A 22386-nucleotide genomic window follows, 5' to 3' on the forward strand; every position below is an offset into this window, starting at 1 on the left:
GAGAAGAAGGAGAGAGACAGCTGGAAAGAGGGTGGAGGAGAAGGAGACAGCTGGAAAGAGGGTGGAGGAGAATGAGAGAGACAGCTGGTAAGAGGATGAAGGAGAAGGAGAGTGACAGCTGGAAAGAGGGTGGAGGAGAAGGAGACAGCTGGAAAGAGGGAGGAGAAGGAGAATGACAGCTGGAAAGAGGGTGGAGGAGAAGGAGACAGCTGGAAAGAGGGAGGAGAAGGAGAATGACAGCTGGAAAGAGGGTAGAGGAGAAGGAGAGTGACAGCTGGAAAGAGGATGGAGGAGAAGGAGAGATACAGCTGGAAAGAGGGCAGAGGAGAAGGAGACAGCTGGAAAGAGGGTGGAGGAGAAGGAGAGTGACAGCTGGAAAGAGGGTGGAGGAGAAGGAGAGATACAGCTGGAAAGAGGGCAGAGGAGAAGGAGACAGCTGGAAAGAGGGTGGAGGAGAAGGAGAGTGACAGCTGGAAAGAGGGTGGAGGAGAAGGAGAATTACAGCAGGAAAGAGGATGGAGGAGAAGGAGACAGCTGGAAAGAGGGAGGAGAAGGAGAGTGACAGCTGGAAAGAGAGTGGAGGAGAAGGAGACAGCTGGAAAGAGGGTGGAGGGGAAGGAGAGAGACAGCTGGAAAGAGAGTGGAGGGGAAGGAGAATGACAGCTGGAAAGAGGGTGGAGGGGAAGGAGAGAGACAGCTGGAAAGAGGGTGGAGGAGAAGGAGACAGCTGGAAAGAGGGTGGAGGAGAAGGAGAATTACAGCAGGAAAGAGGGTGGAGGAGAAGGAGAATGACAGCTGGAAAGAGGGTGGAGGAGGAGAGTGACAGCTGGAAAGAGAGTGGAGGAGAAGGAGAATTACAGCAGGAAAGAGGATGGAGGAGAAGGAGAGACAGCTGGAAAGAGAGTGGAGGAGAAGGAGAGTGACAGCTGGAAAGAGAGTGGAGGGGAAGGAGAATGACAGCTGGAAAGAGGGTGGAGGAGAAGGAGAGTGACAGCTGGAAAGAGGGCGGAGGAGAAGGAGAATGACAGCTGGAAAGAGGGTGGAGAAGAAGGAGAGAGACAGCTGGAAAGAGGGTGGAGGAGAAGGAGACAGCTGGAAAGAGGGTGGAGGAGAAGGAGAATGACAGCTGGAAAGAGGGTGGAGGAGGAGAATGACAGCTGGAAAGAGGATGGAGAAGAAGGAGAGAGAGACAGCTGGAAAGAGGGTGAAGGAGAAGGAGAGTGACAGCTGGAAAGAGGGTGGAGGAGAATGAGAATGACAGCTGGAAAGAGGGTGGAGGAGAATGAGAATGACAGCTGGAAAGAGGGTGGAGGAGAAGGAGACAGCTGGAAAGAGGGTGGAGGAGAATGAGAGTGACAGCTGGAAAGAGTGTGGAGGAGAAGGAGAATGACAGCTGGAAAGAGGGTGGAGGAGAAGGAGAATGACAGCTGTAAAGAGGGTGGAGGAGAAGGAGAATGACAGCTGGAAAGAGGGTGGAGGAGAAGGTGAATGACAGCTGGAAAGAGGATGGAGGAGAAGGAGAATGACAGCTGGAAAGAGGGTGGAGGAGAAGGAGAATGACAGCTGGAAAGAGGATGGAGGAGAAGGAGACAGCTGGAAAGAGGATGGAGGAGGAGAATGACAGCTGGAAAGAGGGGGGAGGAGAAGGAGAATGACAGCTTGAAAGAGGGTGGAGGGGAATGACAGCTGGAAAGAGGGGGGAGGAGAAGGAGAATGACAGCTGGAAAGAGGATGGAGGAGGAGAGTGACAGCTGGAAAGAGGATGGAGGAGAAGGAGACAGCTGGAAAGAGGATGGAGGAGGAGAGTGACAGCTGGAAAGAGGATGGAGGAGAAGGAGACAGCTGGAAAGAGGATGGAGGAGGAGAATGACAGCTGGAAAGAGGATGGAGGAGAAGGAGACAGCTGGAAAGAGGATGGAGGAGGAGAATGACAGCTGGAAAGAGGATGGAGGAGAAGGAGACAGCTGGAAAGAGGATGGAGGAGGAGAATGACAGCTGGAAAGAGGATGGAGGAGAAGGAGACAGCTGGAAAGAGGATGGAGGAGGAGAATGAGACAGCTGGAAGGTGGAGGAGAAGGAGAATGACAGCTGGAAAGAGGGTGGAGGAGAATGACAGCTGGAAAGAGGGTGGAGGGGAAGGAGAATGACAGCTGGAAAGAGGGTGGAGGAGAAGGAGACAGCTGGAAAGAGGGTGGAGGAGAAGGAGACAGCTGGAAAGAGCGATGAAGATGAGAATGACGCGGATGTATATCTGTCGCCTGGTGTGGGTCGGGGATCAAGCTCTAAGCGTTCTACAAACACCAAGTCATTTGCACAACAGGCTGCCATTGAGCGCTCATCATTCGCTTCCTGTGTCATTCAATCAGCTTTCATTCAAACAAACATACACACTCATACAGACATGTAACATTTTACATGTATGACCGTTTTGTTTGTTAACCCCGCCATGCAGTCAGCCATACTCCGTTTGTGGGGGGTGCATGCTGGATGTGTTTCCATAACCCACTGAACACGGATTACAGGATCTTTAACGTGCGTATTTGATCTTCTGCTTGTGTATATACACGAAGGGGGTTCAGGCACGAGCAGGCCTACACATGTTGAGCTGGGAGATGGGAAAAATCTCCACCCTTTACCCACCAGGCGCCGTTACCGAGATTCGAACCCGGGCCCATCAGACTGAAAGTCCAATGCTTGAAATTTAACCACTCGGCTATTGCGCCCGAATGAGCACAAGAAGGGGTGTGGACAATAAGGAGGGCCAGAAAGACAGTGGGACCGGTGAACACGGGAGAAGTGGATGGATACAGGGACAGGGTTCTTGAGGACTCCTGTGACAATGGCTTGATTGATTGATGGGGATACTTATACAGCGCCTATCCTCGGTCGGAGACCAAGCTCTAAGCGCTTTACAAACACGGGGTCATTTGTACAACAGGCTGCCTACATGGGTAGAGCCGACTGACGGCTGCCACTGGGCGCTCATCATTCGTTTGCTGTGTCATTCAGTCAGATTTCAGGCACACGCACACATACACACTCTGACAGACGTAACATGGGGGCTCTACCTCTCACCAAGACGGGGCTTTGACTGAACCACACATCCTCACCCCCACCCCCACCTCCACTCCTTCTCATTTGTCCCGACAGCCGTGTACCTGACAGAATCCACCCACCTGAACGTGGCCCAGATACTGTTCACCCTCAGAGCTGGGGTCGGGTGGATCGACGGCTTCGCTCCCCTGTCGGGTGTGATACTGGACCTGATCCTGCTGGTGATGTTCATCTGTTCCATGGACTTCGTCAGGCGATCCGGTAATTTTGAGGTCAGTTCCTCTCCGTGTCAGTGGGGGTTCTATACTGCGTCAGTGGGGGTTTGGGTTCTATGCTGTGTCAGTGGGGGTTCCGTGCTGTGTCAGTGGGGGTTGGGTTCTATGCTGTGTCAGTGGGGGTTCCGTGCTGTGTCAGTGGGGGTTCCATGCTGTGTCAGTGGGGGTTCCGTGCTGTGTCAGTGGGGGTTCCATGCTGTGTCAGTGGGGGTTCCGTGCTGTGTCAGTGGGGGTTGGGTTCCGTGCTGTGTCAGTGGGGAATTGCGAGGTGAGTCCATTTTGTGTCAGTGGGGAATTAGGAGGTGAGTCCATTTTGTGTCAGTGGGTATTTGGGAGGTGAGTCATTTCTATGTCAGTGTGAAATTAGAGGTACTTTTTTTTCTTCTTTTTTTTTTCAGATATCTTACTGGGATTTAGTTCACACCAAACACTCGAGGAACAATTTTCCACATGGTGTGTGTTTGCACCAGAATACGAAGAACCTTATACCGTGCACACGGAAACTCTAACCCTCAACCAGTGTATTTGTACACCAAACATACATCAAATGTGTACAGACCTCAAGTTCCTCGAGTGCTTGTGTACGAGTGGAAAAAAGAAAAGTATTCTCAAATTCTCAGACTGCAGGTGTTTTACTGGACACTGTTCAGGTGTTTGAACTGGTCACCTGTTTGACTGTGCAGGTGTTTGAACTGGTCACCTGTGATGACTGTACAGGTGTTTCAACTGGTCACCTGTTTGACTGTGCAGGTGTTTGAACTGGTCACTGTACAGGTGTTTCAACTGGTCACTGTGCAGGTGTTTCAACTGGTCACTGTGCAGGTGTTTCAACTGGTCACTGTACAGGTGTTTCAACTGGTCACTGTGCAGGTGTTTCAACTGGTCACTGTGCAGGTGTTTCAACTGGTCACTGTACAGGTGTTTCAACTGGTCACTGTACAGGTGTTTCAACTGGTCACTGTGCAGGTGTTTGAACTGGTAACCTGTTTGACTGTGCAGGTGTTTGAAGTGGTCACTGTACAGGTGTTTTACTGGACACTGTTCAGGTGTTTGAACTGGTCACCTGTTTGACTGTGCAGGTGTTTTAACTGGTCACTGTGCAGGTGTTTGAACTGGTCACTGTACAGGTGTTTGAACTGGTCACCTGTTTGACTGTGCAGGTGTTTTAACTGGTCACTGTGCAGGTGTTTGAACTGGTCACTGTACAGGTGTTTGAACTGGTCACTGTACAGGTGTTTGAACTGGTAACCTGTTTGACTGTGCAGGTGTTTGAACTAGTCACTGTACAGGTGTTTGAACTGGTCACCTGTTTGACTGTGCAGGTGTTTGAACTGGTCACTGTACAGGTGTTTGAACTGGTCACTGTACAGGTGTTTGAACTGGTCACCTGTTTGACTGTGCAGGTGTTTGAACTGGTCACTGTACAGGTGTTTGAACTGGTCACTGTACAGGTGTTTGAACTGGTCACCTGTTTGACTGTACAGGTGTTTGAACTGGTCACTGTACAGGTGTTTGAACTGGTCACTGTACAGGTGTTTGAACTGGTCACCTGTTTGACTGTACAGGTGTTTGAACTGGTCACTGTACAGGTGTTTGAACTGGTAACCTGTTTGACTGTGCAGGTGTTTGAACTGGTCACTGTACAGGTGTTTTAACTGGTCACTGTGCAGGTGTTTGAACTGGTCACCTGTTTGACTGTGCAGGTGTTTGAAGTGGTCACTGTACAGGTGTTTTAACTGGTCACTGTACAGGTGTTTGAACTGGTCACTGTACAGGTGTTTGAACTGGTCACTGTGCAGGTGTTTGAACTGGTCACTGTACAGGTGTTTGAACTGGTCACCTGTTTGCTGTTCAGGTGTTTGCAGGTGTTTGAACTGGTCACAGTGCAGGTGTTTAAACTGGTCACTGTGCAGGTGTTTGAACTGGTCACAGTGCAGGTGTTTCAACTGGTCACAGTGCAGGTGTTTGAAATGGTCACTGTGCAGGTGTTTCAACTGGTCACTGTTGAGGTGTTTCAACTGGTCACCTGTGTGACTGTGCAGGTGTTTCAACTGGTCACCTGTGTGACTGTGCAGGTGTTTCAACTGGTCACCTGTGATGACTGTTCAGGTGTTTGAACTGGTCACCTGTTTGACTGTGCAGGTGTTTTAACTGGTCACCTGTGATGACTGTGCAGGTGTTTCAACTGGTCACCTGTGTGACTGTGCAGGTGTTTTACTGGTCCCCTGTGTGACTGTGCAGGTGTTTGAACTGGTAACCTGTGTGACTGTGCAGGTGTTTGAACTGGTCCCCTGTGTGACTGTGCAGGTGTTTAACTGGTCACCTGTGATGACTGTGCAGGTGTTTGAACTGGTCACCTGTGATGACTGTGCAGGTGTTTTACTGGTCACCTGTGATGACTGTGCAGGTGTTTTACTGGTCACCTGTGATGACTGTGCAGGTGTTTGAACTGGTCACCTGTGATGACTGTGCAGGTGTTTTACTGGTCACTGTGCAGGTGTTTGAACTGGTCACCTGTGTGACTGTGCAGGTGTTTTACTGGACGCACAAGCTGTACGTACCGTTTTACATCCTGAACATTCTGCACGGCGCCAACTTCTGGAAGTGGATCGTGGGGCCGGCTGTCATCTTCTGTGTGGAGCTGCTGTTCCGTCTGCAGTGCTTCCGCCACGCCCGATATGGCCGCATGTACATTGAGTGTGTGCATCTGCTTCCCTCTGGGGTCAGTGTGTGTGTGTGTGTGTGTGTGTGTGTGTGTGTGTGTGTGTGTGTGTGTGTGTGTGTGTGTGTGTGTTAAATTTAAAAAAAAATCTAACTAAAATTGCTTTTCTACGTGTTTTTTAAATTCATGTTGTGATTATACTTTTTTTAACTGATATCCCTTCCCCAAACCCTGCCCTTATGTTCCTTGCACACACACACACACACACACACACACACACACACACACACACACACACACACACACACACACACACTATTTTTATTGATTGATTTGATGTAGACAACTTGCTAGAGCGCATATTCTTGAAGCGCTATGCACTTTACACTAGCACACAATAACATAATTATACACGAACACACTAATACACACATACCCCCCAAATCCCAAACTCCCCCCCACGCACACACACACACCTGTGACCCACCTGTGCATGGTTGCAGGTGACAGAGCTGTGGATCTCGCGCCCCAACAGCTTCCAGTTCAAGGCTGGTGACTACGTGTTCCTCAACATCCCCGTCATCGCTCACTACGAGTGGCATCCCCTGACCATCAGCAGTGCCCCGGAGACCAAAGGTCAGCTGTTTGACACACCGGCCTGTGCCACACCCACACCCACACAGCCCGGCCTGTGCCACACCCACACCCACACAGCCTGGCCTGTGCCACACTCACCCCACACCCATACTCACGCAGCCATGGTCATAATGACGGGCGCAACAGCCGAGTGGCTAAAGCGTTGGACTTTCAATCTGATGGTCCCGGGTTTGAATCTCGGTAACGGTGCCTGGTGGATAAAAGGGTGGAGATTTTCCCATGTCCCAGGTCAACACATATGCAGACCTGCTTGTGCCTGAACCCCCTTCATGTGTATACGCAGGCAGAAGATCAAATACGCACGTTAAAGATCCTGTAATCCATGCCAGCGTTCGGTGGGTTACGAAAACAAGAACATACCCAGTATGCACACCCCCGAAAACGGAGTTAGGCTGCCTACATGGCGGGGTAAAACGGTCATGCCCGTGAAAGCCCACTCGTGTACAAACGAGTGAACGTGGGAGCTGCAGCCCACGAACGAAGAAGAAGAAAAAGGTCATAATGATAATAATGATAGTATTTATATAGCGCTGAATCGTGTGCAGAGACAACTCAAAGCACTTCCACACCAGTCTTTCACACACATGCTGAACTCCAAACTGTAGGAACTGAAGAAAAGGAAGAGGCAGGGAAGGGAGGTTATCTTGGGAAGACGTGGTGTTTAAGGCCTGAAGAGGTGAGTGCGGAGACTTGACAAAGAGAAAGAGGAAGTTCATTTCAAATGCAAGGTCCAGAGACAGAGAAAGAACGGCGGCCAACAGTCGAGTGTTTGAATCTGGGTATGCGTAAACACAGTGGATCCGAAGCCGATCGTAGAGAGCGAGATAGAGTGTAGAGGTGAAGGCAGCCACAGAGATAGGAAGGGGCAGATTTGCGAATACATTTATAACATAGAGTGCTGATCTTGTACTTTATTCCGTGTGAGACAGGGAACCAGTTGCAAAAGAGGAGTGATGTGCTCAGATCTCTTTCTGAGGACGAGTCGGGCAGCAGTTTTGTATGCACTGAAGGGACTGAATTTCTTTTTATCACAACAGATTTCTCTGTGTGAAATTCGGGCTGTTCTCCCCAGGGAGAGCGCGTCGCTATACTACAGCGCCACAAATTTTTTTGTATTTTTTCTTGCGTGCAGTTTTATTTGTTTTTCCTATCGAAGTGGATTTTTCTTCAGAATTTTGCCAGGAACAACCCTTTTGTTGCCGTGGGTTCTTTTACGTGCGCTAAGTGCATTCTGCACACGGTACCTCGGTTTATCGTCTCATCCGAATGACTAGCGCCCAGACCACCACTCAAGGTCTAGTGGAGGGGGAGAAAATATCGGCGGCTGAGCCGTGATTCGAACCAGCGCGCTCAGATTCTCTCGCTTCCTAGGCGGACGAGTTACCTCTAGGCTATCACTCCACGGTGAATGGATGAAGCAGGCAAACCAGACAATAGAGAGTTGCAGTAGTCAAGGCGAGAGAGAACGAGAAAAACGACAAGTCTATATGTTGCGTTGGTGAACAGATATTTCCGAATGGACCTGATGCGCCGCAATTGACAGTAGCATGTCCTTGACCTGTGACATTAACGTGAGGCGACATACTCACAGACAATTACTGAGTTAGGTTCGGCAGTCAGTGATTTTTACGTCAGTCGTCCTAAACAGCCACTGACTTTGGTATCGTTGCCTTGATGTAAGGCGCTTGTCTGTCAGCCAGTGACGTTGATTTCAGGCGTCATAAAGTCTTGTCCTCGACCAGTGACACTTTACGTAACGCGTCATAAACAGTAATGTCGCCAACCAGTGACGTTATTTCAGGCGTCATAAACAGTCATGTCGCCAACCAGTGACGTTATTTCAGGCGTCGTATTGTCCTCAACCAGTGACACTTTACGTAACGCGTCATAAACAGTAATGTCGCCAACCAGTGACGTTATTTCAGGCGTCATAAACAGTTATGTCGCCAACCAGTGACGTTATTTCAGGCGTCATAAACAGTTATGTCGCCAACCAGTGACGTTAATTTCAGGCGTCATAAACAGTTATGTCGCCAACCAGTGACGTTAATTCCAGGCGTCATAAACAGTTATGTCGCCAACCAGTGACGTTGATTTCAGGCGTCGTATTGTCCTCGACCAGTGACACTTTACGTAACGCGTCATAAACAGTTATGTCGCCAACCAGTGACGTTAATTCCAGGCGCCATAAACAGTTATGTCGCCAACCAGTGACGTTAATTCCAGGCGTCATAAACAGTTATGTCGCCAACCAGTGACGTTAATTTCAGGCGTCATAAACAGTTATGTCGCCAACCAGTGACGTTAATTTCAGGCGTCATAAACAGTTATGTCGTCAACCAGTGACGTTAATTCCAGGCGTCATAAACAGTTATGTCGCCAACCAGTGACGTTAATTTCAGGCGTCATAAACAGTTATGTCGCCAACCAGTGACGTTAATTCCAGGCGTCATAAACAGTGACATCATCAACCAGTGGCGTATTCGTATTTCGTTTAGTCAGAATTTTGTCCATTGATAGGGACTGATTTTGTCAGTTGCTGAGGCAAATGATGTGTTATTGTTGTGTTTGCTCAAGCGAGCTTTTTCGTTTGTTTGTGTTAGTTTTTGACGTCACTTTTTTTCTTTTTCTTTTTCCTTTTTTTATATAACGTGTGTAAAAGATGTATGCATGTAACGTTTCAATGGTCCCAGGAGGGGCGGGGGAAAGGGGGTAGGGGGAGGGGGGGCATATGAGGAGTCTTGTCTTGACCCACCTTGCCTTGTCCCGCCATGCCTTGCCTTGTCTTGTCTTGTCTTGCCTTGCCTTGCTTTGCCTTGTCCCGCCTTGCCTTGCCTTGCCTTGTCTTTTCTCGCCTTGCCTTGCCTTGTCTTGTCCTGCCTCGCCTTGCCTTGTCCCACATTGTTTTGCCTTGTCTTGCCTTGTCTTGTCTTGCCTTGTCTTGCCTTGTTTTGCCTTGCCTTGCCTTGCTTTGCCTTGTCTTGTCCTGCCTCGCCTTGCCTTGTCTTGTCCTGCCTCGCCTTGCCTTGTCTTGTCCTGCCTCGCCTTGCCTTGTCTTGTCCTGCCTCGCCTCGCCTTGCCTTGCCTTGTCCCGCCTTGCCTTGCCTTGTCCCGCCTTGCCTTGCCTTGCCTTGCCTTGCCTCGTCCTGCCTTGCCTTGCCTTGCCTTGCCTTGCCTTGCCTTGCCTTGTCCCGCCTTGCCTTGCCTTGTCTTGTCTTGTCTTGCATTGCATTGCCTTGCCTTGCCTTGCCTTGCCTTGTCTTGTCCTGCCTTGCCTTGTCCCGCCTTGCCTTGCCTGTTGCAAAACGTGCCCCACGTGACGGCCCTGACGACCAGGCGGCGTGTTTTTATTGCAGGCTCTTTCTCTGTGCACATCCGGTCTGCCGGCCACTGGACCCGGAAGCTGTACGCCTACTTTGAAGACATCATCGCCAACCGGTCAGACCCTGAAGCCAATGGGTCAAGTGAGTGGCGGGTGGTCAGTCAGCTCTGTCTGTCTGTCTCAATTGCTGCCACGTCCGTCTCTCTCTCTCTCTCTCTCTCTCTCTCTCTCTCTCTCTCTCTCTCCCCTCTCTCTCTCCCTCCTCCCTCTCTCTCCCTCCCCCCCTCTCTCTCTCTCCCCCCTCTCTCTCCTGCCCCCTCTCTCCCTCTCTCCCTCCCCCCTCTCTCTCCCTCCCCCGTCTCTCTCTCCCTCCCCACCTCTCTGTTCTCTCCCTCCCCCCTCTCTCTCTCCCCCTCCCCCTCTCTCCCTCCCTCTCTCTCTCTCCCTCCCTCCCCCCTCCCTCTCTCCCCCCCTCTATCTCCCCCCTCTCTCTCTCCCTACCCCCCTCTCTCTCTCTCCCTACCCCCCTCTCTCTCTCCCCCCCCTCTCTCTCCCCCGTCTCTCTCTCCCTCCCTCCCCCTCTCTCTCTCCCCCGTCTCTCTCTCCCTCCCTCTCTCGCTCTCTCTCTCCCCCTCCCTCCCCCCTCTCTCTGTGTCTCTGTCCTGTCTATATAAATGTCCATGTACTCCCTTTCCCCGTTCCTCGAGCCCCGTCCCACCCTTTGACACGGGCAACATGGCCTCGTCATTAAACTGTTCCGCTTCTCTGTCGGTCTGTCTGTCTGTCTGTCTGTCTGTCTGTCTGTCTCTACGAAATCTACCGTTCATGATCCTGAAATATGGCTTAATCTGAAAGACTTTCAACCTGTCCTTGATAGGAGTGTAAAGATTTTCTTCCCACTGTGTATATTTCAAATTTGGTATCGACAGACAACGCATTTCCAAAGAAAATGTATTTGTTAAAGTTTACAACACACACACACACACACACACACACACACACACACACACACACACACACACACACACACACACACACACACACACACACAAGCAAGCAAGCACGTGAACACACACACACACACACACACACACACACACACACACACACACACACACACACACAAGCACGTGAACACACACACGAGTGGGCTTTTACGTGTATGACCGGTTTTATCCACTCATATAGGCAGCCATACTCATTTACACAACAGGCTGTCTACCTGGGTGGAGCCAACTGATGGCTGCCAATGGACGCTCATCATTCGTTTCCTGTGTCGTTCAAACAGATTTCAGGCATGCACGCATGTAACATGTAACATTTAACATTTTACGTGTATGACCGTTTTGTTTATTTACACTGCCATGTTGGCAGCCAGACTCCGTTTTCGGGGGTGTGCATGCTGGGTATGCTCTTGTTTCCATAACCCACCGAACTATGACATGGATTGCAGGATCTTTTACGTGCGTATTTGATCTTCTGCTTGCGAATACTCACGAAGGGGTTTCAGGCACCAGCAGGTCTGCACATATGTTGACCTGGGAGATGGGAAAAATCTCCACCTTTTACCCACCAGGCGCCGTTACCGAGATTCGAACCCGGGACCCTCAGATTGAAAGCCCAACGCTTCAACCACTCGGCTGTTGCGCCCGTCAGCCCAGATAGCCTGGACAGCAGTTGTTGTCCCTTCTGATTTTCTGATGGTCATCGTCACTGGACTGACTCACCTTTATACACACAAACTACAGCTGTAAGGGGTGTGTGAAGTGGTCTGTCGGGTGGGTGCTGACCTTGATACAAACTACAACTGTAAGGGGTGTGTGAAGTGGTCTGTCGGGTGGGTGCTGACCTTGATACAAACTACAACTGTAAGGGGTGTGTGAAGTGGTCTGTCGGGTGGGTGCTGACCTTGATACAAACTACAACTGTAAGGGGTGTGTGAAGTGGTCTGTCGGGTGGGTGCTGACCTTGATACAAACAAACTTCAGCTGTAAGGGGTGTGTGAAGTGGTCTGTCGGGTGGGTGCTGACCTTTATACACACAAACTACAGCTGTAAGGGGTGTGTGAAGTGGTCTGTCGGGTGGGTGCTGACCTTGATACAAACTACAGCTGTAAGGGGTGTGTGAAGTGGCCTGTCGGGTGGGTGCTGACCTTGATACAAACTACAGCTGTAAGGGGTGTGTGAAGTGGTCTGTCGGGTGGGTGCTGACCTTGATACAAACAAACTACAGCTGTAAGGGGTGTGTGAAGTGGTCTGTCGGGTGGGTGCTGACCTTGATACAAACTACAGCTGTAAGGGGTGTGTGAAGTGGTCTGTCGGGTGGGTGCTGACCTTGATACAAACTACAGCTGTAAGGGGTGTGTGAAGTGGTCTGTCGGGTGGGTGCTGACCTTGATACACACAAACTACAGCTGTAAGGGGTGTGTGAAGTGGTCTGTCGGGTGGGCGCTGATCTTGACACAAACTACAGCTGTAAGGGGTGTGTGAAGTGGCCTGTCGGGTGGGTGCTGACCTTGATACACACAAACTTCAGCTGTAAGGGGTGTGTGAAGTGGTCTGTCGGGTGGGTGCTGACCTTTATACACACAAACTACAGCTGTAAGGGGTGTGTGAAGTGGTCTGTCGGGTGGGCGCTGATCTTGACACAAACTACAGCTGTAAGGGGTGTGTGAAGTGGTCTGTCGGGTGGGCGCTGATCTTGATACAAACTACAGCTGTAAGGGGTGTGTGAAGTGGTCTGTCGGGTGGGTGCTGACCTTGATACACACAAACTACAGCTGTAAGGGGTGTGTGAAGTGGTCTGTCGGGTGGGTGCTGACCTTGATACAAACTACAGCTGTAAGGGGTGTGTGAAGTGGTCTGTCGGGTGGGTGCTGACCTTGATACAAACAAACTACAACTGTAATGAGGGGTGTGTGAAGTGGTCTGTCGGGTGGGTGCTGACCTTGATACAAACAAACTACAACTGTAAGGGGTGTGTGAAGTGGTCTGTCGGGTGGGTGCTGACCTTGACGAACAGACATCAAAGGAGGCGGGTATGGTGTCATTGTAAGGGGTGCCCTCGCGGTCTGGGCAGTTCGTGACATGAACGGTGCCATCAGCACAGTGTTCTGACTGTTTGATTCATGTGTCAGGGCTGATGTTTGCTGAAGAGATATGATTTGTGACATGAACGGTGCTATCACCACAGTGTTCTGACTGTTTAATTCATGTGTCCGGGCTGATGTTTGCTGAAGAGATATGATTTGTGACATGAACGGTGCCATCAGCACAGTGGTCTGACTGTTTGATTCATGTGTCAGAGCTGATGTTTGCTGAAGAGATATGATTTGTGACACGAACGGTGCTATCACCACAGTGTTCTGACTGTTTGATTCATGTGTGAAGGTTGATGTTTGCTGAAGAGATATGATTTGTGACATGAACGGTGCCATCAGCACAGTGGTCTGACTGTTTGATTCATGTGTCAGAGCTGATGTTTGCTGAAGAGATATGATTTGTGACATGAACGGTGCCATCAGCACAGTGGTCTGACTGTTTGATTCATGTGTCATGGCTGTTGTTTGCTGAAGAGATATGATTCCGTTTGCTTCTTTTTTTTTCTTTTTCTTTTCGCATTTCTTTTTTTAATTCTTTTCCTTTTCTTTTTGGTCTTTTTTTGTCTTCTTTTTTGTTTGTTTGTTTTTCTTCTTCTTTTTCTTCTCAAATTCATTGCGAGAGGATGGATATACAGGCAGACAAACAGACTGACTAACTGACAGCAGGCTCAGAAACAAACACTTCATCACATCATGCAATAAACACTCATACCGGACATCCTCACAACCAAAATCTCAAGCAACCAACAGAACAGAACAGCTCTCTGAACAGACCGACAGAACGAAACAAAAGACCAATAGAACAGCTCTTTGAACAAACCGACAGAACGAAACAAAAGGCCAACAGAACAGCTCTTTGAACAAACCGACAGACAGACTAATAGACCAGACATACAAAACAAATCTTCGAACAAACCGACAGAGAGACTAACAGATCAAACCAACATAACAGAGCAAGACAACAGACCTACAGACCAGACCAGGGGAACAGACCAAGAAGCTAAACCAACAGAAAAGACGAACATACTACGGACAAACAAACAGAGACAGATATTGAAGGGGGCATAAAAAAAAAATAATAAAAAAGACCGCAAGGCCTAGGCAGACAACCTGCTAGTCCCTACACAACTACTGCTACTACGACTACGACAACTACCAATAGAGCAGACCAAGAGACCACACGAAGCAGAGGGCAGATGACGGCAAACAGACCTGCTCTCAGAGCGTCTCCCTGTTTCAGGCCCCTGTGGCAAAGGCAAACACGACGAGCTGTCGTTCAGACGGAGAAACTCCAAGGTCAGTTCACCAAGTATGACGTTATTGAGGGGGGTGTTTTGGAAACCGTGGGGCTTTGCCACTTGTACCACGTGCTGTGATTGGTTGCGCTGTGTTGGGGGTGGGGGTGGGGGAGTGTTGTGGTGCGGGTTTCGTAGGTGTGAACACAGGCTGTGGTAAGGGTTTTCCAAGTGAGTTTGTGGGTTGTAATGTGGGTTTGCAGGTTGAAATGTGAGCTTTGTAGGTCCGTTTGTAGGTTGTAACGTGGGTTTTGTTAATTGTGCTGTGGGTTTATAGGATGTAATGTGGGTTTGCAGGTTTATTTGTAGGTTGTAAAGTGAGTTTTGTAGATGTGTTTGTAGGTTTTAATGCGGGTTTTGTAGGTGCGTTCGTAGGTTGTAATGTGGGTTTTGTAGGTTGCGGTGTGGGTTTGTAAGTGTGTTTGTAGGTTGTAATGTGGGTTTTGTAGGTTGCAAAGTGAGTTTTGTAGGTGCGTTTGCAGGTTGTAATGTGGGTTTTGTAGGTGTGTTTGCAGGTTGTAATGTGGGTTTTGTAGGTTGCAAAGTGAGTTTTGTAGGTGCGTTTGTAGGTTGTAATGTGGGTTTTGTAGGTTACGGTGTGAGTTTGTAGTTTGTAGGTGGTGGTGTGCATTCACTCAAGGCCTGACCAAACACACTGGGCTATGCTGCTGGTCAGGCATCTGTCTGGCAGCAGATGTGGTGTGCCGTACAAAAATTACGGATACGTTCGAGCTCAGTGACTCCTCCTTGAGAAAGTGAATGTGAAACTGTAGTTTGTGGCATCTGTTTGTAGGGCGTCTGTGTGTTCTGGTGCGGACTGTGTTGTGCTGATGCAAGCATGGCTGGGACAGCACTGGGTTTCCTCATGGCGTTCTTTGCACTATTGTCATGTTGCAGGCCAAGAAAATCAACGAGAATCGCATGAAAAGAGTGAGGTCTGTCACCGTCCATCTTGAGGTCAGTGTGTGTGTGTGTGCATGCGCGTGCGAGCTTGCGTGTGTGTGCTTGCGTGTGCGCGTGTGTGTGTGTGTGTGCGCGCGCGCGCGTTGGGTACGGGAAGTTATATTTTTGTGATCATTGTTGTTAACCCTTGCAGCTGGTGTGTGTTGATTGGGGGTACGGTGACCAAGGAGGCATTTGATGTTGTTGTTGTTGTGGTGGTGGTGGTGGCTATCATGGTAGTGGGTGAGGGGGGGCGGGTGACAGGTTATTGTTACCCTTGCTCATGCTGCTGCTGTTGTGGCTTTTTTTTCATTGCTGGTGTTGCTGGTGTTGCTGTTGTTGTTGTTGTTGTTGTTGTCGTTGTGACAACCATGACTGTGGGTGACTAGTGACTGTCGGGGTGACAGGTGTTTGTTACCGTTACTGTTGTTGTTGTTGTTGTTGTTGTGGTTGCTGTTGTTGTTGTGTGAATCATGGCTGTGGCTGACCGGTGACAGGTGTTTGTGGACGGGCCGTACGGCACCCCCAGCCGCCACATCTTCCAGGCGGAGCACGCCGTGCTGATCGGCTCGGGCATCGGGGTCACGCCCTTCGCCTCCATCCTGCAGAGCATCGTCTGCCGATTCCGGGAGGCGGAGGTCACGTGCCCCAAGTGCTCGCACCTCTTCGCCACCCAGCTGCCCAAGTCCGTCATGGCTCTCAAAAAGGTCAGTCAGGTCAAGGGGTTTGAGGTCAGAGGTTAGAGGTGAGAGGGTCGATTTTGAAAAAAACCCAAAAAACAAAGAAAAATATAAAAGAAAAATATAAAGAAGGAAGTGAAGGGGAAAAGGTTAACGACCATCACTTTGAAAATGGGGTCAGCATGGTTCACTGCAAAAAAGGTCAGAGATCACTTTGAAAAAAAAAGGTCAGGGGTTACTTGGAAAACAAAGAGGAAAAAAAAGTAAGAGGTGACTTGAATAAGGTCAGGCCTTACTGCAAACAGGTCAGAGATCACTTGAAAAAGGTCAGGGGTTACTGCAAAAAGGCCAGAGATCACTTTCTAAAAGGTTAGGGGTCACTGCAAAAGAGTCAGACAACACTACTTGAAAAAGGCCAGGCGTCACTGCAAAGGGTTAGAGGTCAGTGTCTGAAAAAAGTCAGAGGTCACTGAGAAAAAAAAGAAAAGAAAAAAAAGTAAGAGGTCACTGAAAATGTCAGAGGGTATGGGTCACTGAAGAAGGTGAGGGGGTCATATGAAAAGGTCAGTGGTCACTGAAAACGGTCAGAGGTACGGGTCACTGAAAACGATCAGAGGTCACTGAAACGGTCAGAGGTCACTGAAACGGTCAGGGGTCACTGAAACGGTCCGGGATCATTATACAGGTCAAGGGTCACTGATAAAGGCGATCGATCATTGTAAAAGATGAGGCGTCTGGGTCACGGGAAAAAAGGTGAGGGGTCACTGTGTCACTGAAAAAGGTCAGGGGCTACTGAAAAGGGTCAGGGGTCAGGGGGGTCACTGAAAAAGGTCAGGGTCAGGGGTCACTGAGACGTTGGACGTTCCTGTCAGACCTGTCAGTTAGGGGGATGTTGTGGTGTCTGGGTCAAGTGGTGACACGTCCGCCTTGGAAGCGAGAGAATGTGAGTTCTGGTTCGAATCCCATACTGGATGCCAGTCATTTCTCCTCTTCCGTTAGACCTTGATGGGTGGACTGGACGCCAGTATTTCTTCTTCTTCCGTTAGACCTTGATGGGTGAACTGGACGCCAGTATTTTCTCCTTTTCCGTTAGACCTGGATGGGTGGACTGGACGCCAGTATTTTCTCCCCTTCCGTTAGACCTGGATGGGTGGACTGAACGCCAGTATTTTTTCCTCTTCCGTTAGACCTTGATGGGTGGACTGGACGCCAGTATTTTCTCCTCTTCCGTTAGACCTTGATGGGTGGACTGGACGCCAGTATTTTTTCTTCTTCCGTTAGACCTTGATGGGTGGACTGGACGCCAGTATTTTTTCTTCTTCCGTTAGACCTTGATGGGTGGACTGGACGCCAGTATTTTCTCCTCTTCCGTTAGACCTGGATGGGTGGACTGGACGCCAGTATTTTTTCTTCTTCCGTTAGACCTGGATGGGTGGACTGGACGCCAGTATTTTTTCTTCTTCCGTTAGACCTGGATGGGTGGACTGGACGCCAGTATTTTTTCCTCTTCCGTTAGACCTTGATGGGTGGACTGAACGCCAGTATTTCTCCCCTTCCGTTAGACCTGGATGGGTGGACTGGACGCCAGTATTTTTTCTTCTTCCGTTAGACCTTGATGGGTGGACTGGACGCCAGTATTTTTTCCTCTTCCGTTAGACCTTGATGGGTGGACTGGACGCCAGTATTTTTTCCTCTTCCGTTAGACCTTGATGGGTGGACTGGACGCCAGTATTTTCTCCCCTTCCATTAGACCTGGATGGGTGGACTGGACGCCAGTATTTCTTCTTCTTCCGTTAGACCTTGATGGGTGGACTGGACGCCAGTATTTTTTCCTCTTCGTTAGACCTTGATGGGTGGACTGGACGCCAGTATTTTCTCCCCTTCCATTAGACCTGGATGGGTGGGCTGGACGCCAGTATTTCTTCATCTTCCGTTAGACCTTGATGGGTGGACTGGACGCCAGTCTTTCGGATGAGACGCTGAACAGAAGTTCCGTGTGCAGTATGCACGTAGTGTACGTAAACCAACCCACGGCAACAAAAGGGTTGTTACTGGCAAAGTTCTGCAGACAAAAAATCCGCTTTGATAGGAAAACAATCATACGTGTAGGCAGAAAAAAAAGAAAAAGAAAGGCAAGGCCTTCATGTCTCACTTGTGATGCGGACTTTATCCAATAAAGGAATCAAGAAAGAAGAAGGGAAAAAAGTTTAAAATGTGGTTTGTTAAATAGTTTTAAACTTGGGTTACTGTATCCTGCAACAGACATGAATTGTTATCCACACATCATGGCATCGTATCAATAGCAGTACACAAATGTGTGTGTGTGTGTGTGTGTGTGTGTGTGTGTGTGGTGTGTGTGTGTGTGCGGGGTTGGGGTGGAGGGGTCGTGCGTGCGTTCGCGCGCGCGCGCGCGCGTGTGTGTGTGTGTGTGTGTGTGTGTGTGTGTGTGTGTGTGTGTGTGTGTGTGCTCGCGCGCGTGTACACGTGTGCACGCCTTCCCGTGCTCTTGCACGCGCACGCGCACGCGCGAAACTCCATCCATTGAACGGACTCTCTCTCTCTCTCGCAAGCACGTTGGGCTACGCCGCTGGTCAGGCATCTGCTTGGCAGATGTGGTGTAGCGTATATGGATTTGTCCGAACGCAGTGACGCCTCCTTGAGCTACTGAAACTGAAACTGAATCTCTCTGCGGCTGCAACGCGCAGGTGGACTTCATCTGGATCAACCGAGACCAGCGCAACTTCGAGTGGTTCCTGTCCCTGCTGACCAAACTGGAGCGCGAGCAGTCACGTGACTGCGGGCTGGGTCACGTGCTGGACATGCAGATGTACATGACGTCAGCGCTGACCAAGCAGGACATGAAGGGCATCGGGCTGCAGATGGCTCTGGACCTCATCCACGCCCACGAGCAGACAGACCTCGTCACGGGGCTGCAGACCAGGACACAGCCTGGCAGGCCCGACTTTGACAAGGTGAGGGTGTGTGGGTGGTGGGTGGAGAGGGGGTTTTGGCGGCGCGGGGGGGTCATGGGGGGGTATGGGTGGGTGAGGGGGGCTGCAGACCAGGACACAGCCTGGCAGGAAGTGGTGGTGGTGGGGGGGGGGGGGGGGGGGGGCAAGGGAGGGTGGTGGTGGACGGGGTGACGGGGGGGCTGCAGACCAGGACACAGTCTGGCAGGCCCGCAAGGTGCGTGTATAGGGGTGTATGTGGGGGAGGGTGTGTGGATGGGTTGGGGGGATGGGCTTGGGTGATGTGTGTGTGTGTGGGGGGGGAGACTTTGGGATGGGGTGGTTGTGTGTGCTGTAGGGGATGTGTGAAGGGAGCGATTGGGGAAGGCGTGTGGTGGGTGGGGGGCCTTGGTTAAGTGGTGGTGGTGGGTGTGTTGAGGGGGTGGGGGGCCTTGGTTAAGGGGTGGTGGTGGGTGTGTTGAGGGGGTGGGGGGCCTTGGTTAAGGGGTGGTGGTGGGTGTGTTGAGGGGGTGGGGGGCCTTGGTTAAGGGGTGGTGGTGGGTGTGTTGAGGGGGTGGGGGGGCTTGGTTAAGGGGTGGTGGTGGGTGTGTTGAGGGGGTGGGGGCCTTGGTTAAGGGGTGGTGGTGGGTGTGTTGAGGGGGTGGGGGGGCTTGGTTAAGGGTGGTGGTGGGTGTGTTGAGGGGGTGGGGGGGCTTGGTTAAGGGGTGGTGGTGGGTGTGTTGAGGGGGTGGGGGGGCTTGGTTAAGGGGTGGTGGTGGGTGTGTTGAGGGGGTGGGGGGGGCTTGGTTAAGGGGTGGTGGTGGGTGTGTTGAGGGGGTGGAAGGGCTTGGTTAAGGGGTGGTGGTGGGTGTGTTGAGGGGGTGGGGGGGGGCTCCGTTAACGGGTGGTGGTGGGTGTGTTGAGGGGATGTGGGGGGAGGAGTGTTTGGGGAAGGGGTGGTGGTGTGGTGGGGGGATGTGGGGTGGGAGGGCTTAGGTAAGGGGTGTGTGGGTGGGGTGGGGGAGAGGGCTTGGGGAAGGTATGGTGGTGGGTGATGAAGACTCCAGATTAGAACACAGCCAGATAGGCTCGGGGAGGGGGGGGCGGGGGTGGGGGGCAATGGTTTGCGGAAGAGGTGGTTTGGTAGGTGTGTGTGGGTGGTAGGTGGTGTGTGGTCAGGGAGGTTTTTGTAGGTAGTGGGGATGTGGTGTGTTGTGGGGCGGGGGGTGGGGGGTGGGGGTAAACCTGAAAAAAGGGGGTATGGGATCCTGTAACAGACATGAATTGTTCTCCATCCATCACGCCATCGTATCAATAGCAGCACTCAAGTGTGTGTGTGTGTGTGTGTGTGTGTCTGTGTGTGTGTGTGTGTGTGTGTGTGTGTGTGTGTGTGTGTGTGTTGCAGGTGTTCTCTGAGATCTACCGGAACTCCAATTACCGGATCAAGGTGTTTTTCTGCGGGGCACCAGTGCTGGGCCGGGCCATCAAGGCTGCATGTGTGCGACACGGTTTTGCATTCTCACAGGAAAATTTCTGATCTGTGCGACACGGCTTTGCATTCTCACAGGAAAATTTCTGATCTGTGCGACACGGCTTTGCATTCTCACAGGAAAATTTCTGATCTGTGCCATTTCATGCGTCACGGCTTTGCCTTCTCACAGCAAAAATTCTTATCTTGTTCCTGTGCGACACGGCTGTGCCTGTTCACTGTAAAATTTCTGATCTTGTTCCTGTGCGACACGGCTGTGCCTTTTCACTGTAAAATTTCTGATCTTGTTCCTGTGCGACACGGCTGTGCCTTTTCACTGTAAAATTTCTGATCTTGTTCCTGTGCGACACGGCTGTGCCTGTTCACTGTAAAATTTCTGATCTTGTTCCTGTGCGACACGGCTGTGCCTGTTCACTGTAAAATTTCTGATCTTGTTCCTGTGCGACACGGCTGTGCCTGTTCACTGTAAAATTTCTGATCTTGTTCCTGTGCGACACGGCTGTGCCTGTTCACTGTAAAATTTCTGATCTTGTTCCTGTGCGACACGGCTGTGCCTTTTCACTGTAAAATTTCTGATCTTGTTCCTGTGCGACACGGCTGTGCCTGTTCACTGTAAAATTTCTGATCTTGTTCCTGTGCGACACGGCTGTGCCTGTTCACTGTAAAATTTCTGATCTTGTGCGACACGGCTGTGCCTTTTCACTGTAAAATTTCTGATCCTGTGCGACACGGCTGTGCCTGTTCACTGTAAAATTTCTGATCCTGTGCGACACGGCTGTGCCTGTTCACTGTAAAATTTCTGATCCTGTGCGACACGGCTGTGCCTGTTCACTGTAAAATTTCTGCCTTTTCACAGGAAAATTTCTGATCTGTGCCATCTCACAGGAAAATTTCTGATCTTGTTCGTCATGCTTTTGATTTCTGTCTCGAAAATATAATTATGACCATGTACATCATAGCTTTGTTCTTTTTTTTTTCTTTCAGGAAAAATTCTGATGGTAGACATTGATTATTGCTGCATGTTAACATTTTACCAGACAAATGTCATGGCTTTGTTTTTTTCTGCCTCAAAATTGTCTGATCTTCTGTATCAAGGCTACTGTTTCCTCAACCTATTCTATCATTTTTATGATGTGTTGTTGTTGTTGTTGTTGTTGTTTTTTAGGAAACTACCTGATCCTGTAGATCTGGCTTTCCTTCCTGCCATGAACATTTTTTACCCGTGTGCTGTTGTGTGTGTGTGTGTTTTGTGGGGGTTTTTTTAACCAGAAAAAAGGAAATGGCTTTGTTTTCTGTCTTCCAATTTTTCTGATCTTGTACAGAATAGCTATGTTTTTTTTCCGCAGGGAAATCCCTTATTTTGTTCATCATCGTTATGCGTTTTCCCAGAAAAAATCCTTACCCTGTATCTTCTAGTTTTGCTTTTCGAATCCAAAGCCTTTTTTTTTTATAGGAAAATGTCTCATCTTGTACAACAGGTTTTGGCTTTTCCAAGGGAAATTCCTTATCCCGTTCTATCATCTTAATGCTTTTCCCAAGAAAATTCATGAACTTGTAAATCTTGACTTTAATGTTAATTGTGTCTCGACAGTTTCTGATCTTGTACACCATTGCTAGTGTTTTCTTCCCATGAACATTCCTGATGCTGTACATCGTTACTTTGCTTTCTGTCATGAACATTCTGTATCCTGTACACCAACCTTTGCTTCTTGGGTTTTTCCCATGAACATTCTTGATATTGTACATTGTTACTTTGCTTTCTGTCATGAACATTCTGTATCCTGTACACCAACCTTTGCTTCTTTGGTTTTTCCCATGAACATTCTTGATATTGTACATTGTTACTTTGCTTTCTATCATGAACATTCTGTATCCTGTACACCAACCTTTGCTTCTTGGGTTTTTCCCATGAACATTCCTGATGCTGTACATCGTTACTTTGCTTTCTATCATGAACATTCT

General features: G+C 49.9%; 1 protein-coding gene across 2 annotated transcripts in view; it reads left to right on the forward strand.

The window, feature by feature from the left end:
• Positions 1 to 21098, forward strand: part of LOC143277887 (NADPH oxidase 5-like) — an 81329-nt gene extending 60231 nt beyond the window's left edge. For both annotated transcript variants that reach the window (XM_076582839.1, XM_076582840.1), the window contains 9 exons: positions 3151 to 3326; positions 5860 to 6051; positions 6495 to 6627; positions 10005 to 10112; positions 14311 to 14366; positions 15263 to 15322; positions 15805 to 16014; positions 18693 to 18959; positions 20341 to 21098. In XM_076582839.1, the coding sequence (XP_076438954.1) occupies positions 3151 to 3326; positions 5860 to 6051; positions 6495 to 6627; positions 10005 to 10112; positions 14311 to 14366; positions 15263 to 15322; positions 15805 to 16014; positions 18693 to 18959; positions 20341 to 20472 (1334 nt within the window). In that variant the 3' untranslated portion in view covers positions 20473 to 21098. The remainder of the gene's footprint in view (positions 1 to 3150; positions 3327 to 5859; positions 6052 to 6494; positions 6628 to 10004; positions 10113 to 14310; positions 14367 to 15262; positions 15323 to 15804; positions 16015 to 18692; positions 18960 to 20340) is intronic.
• Positions 21099 to 22386: the final 1288 nt, after the last annotated feature.

This window comes from Babylonia areolata, chromosome 35, assembly GCF_041734735.1.
Source record: "Babylonia areolata isolate BAREFJ2019XMU chromosome 35, ASM4173473v1, whole genome shotgun sequence".
Taxonomy (NCBI): domain Eukaryota; kingdom Metazoa; phylum Mollusca; class Gastropoda; order Neogastropoda; family Buccinidae; genus Babylonia; species Babylonia areolata.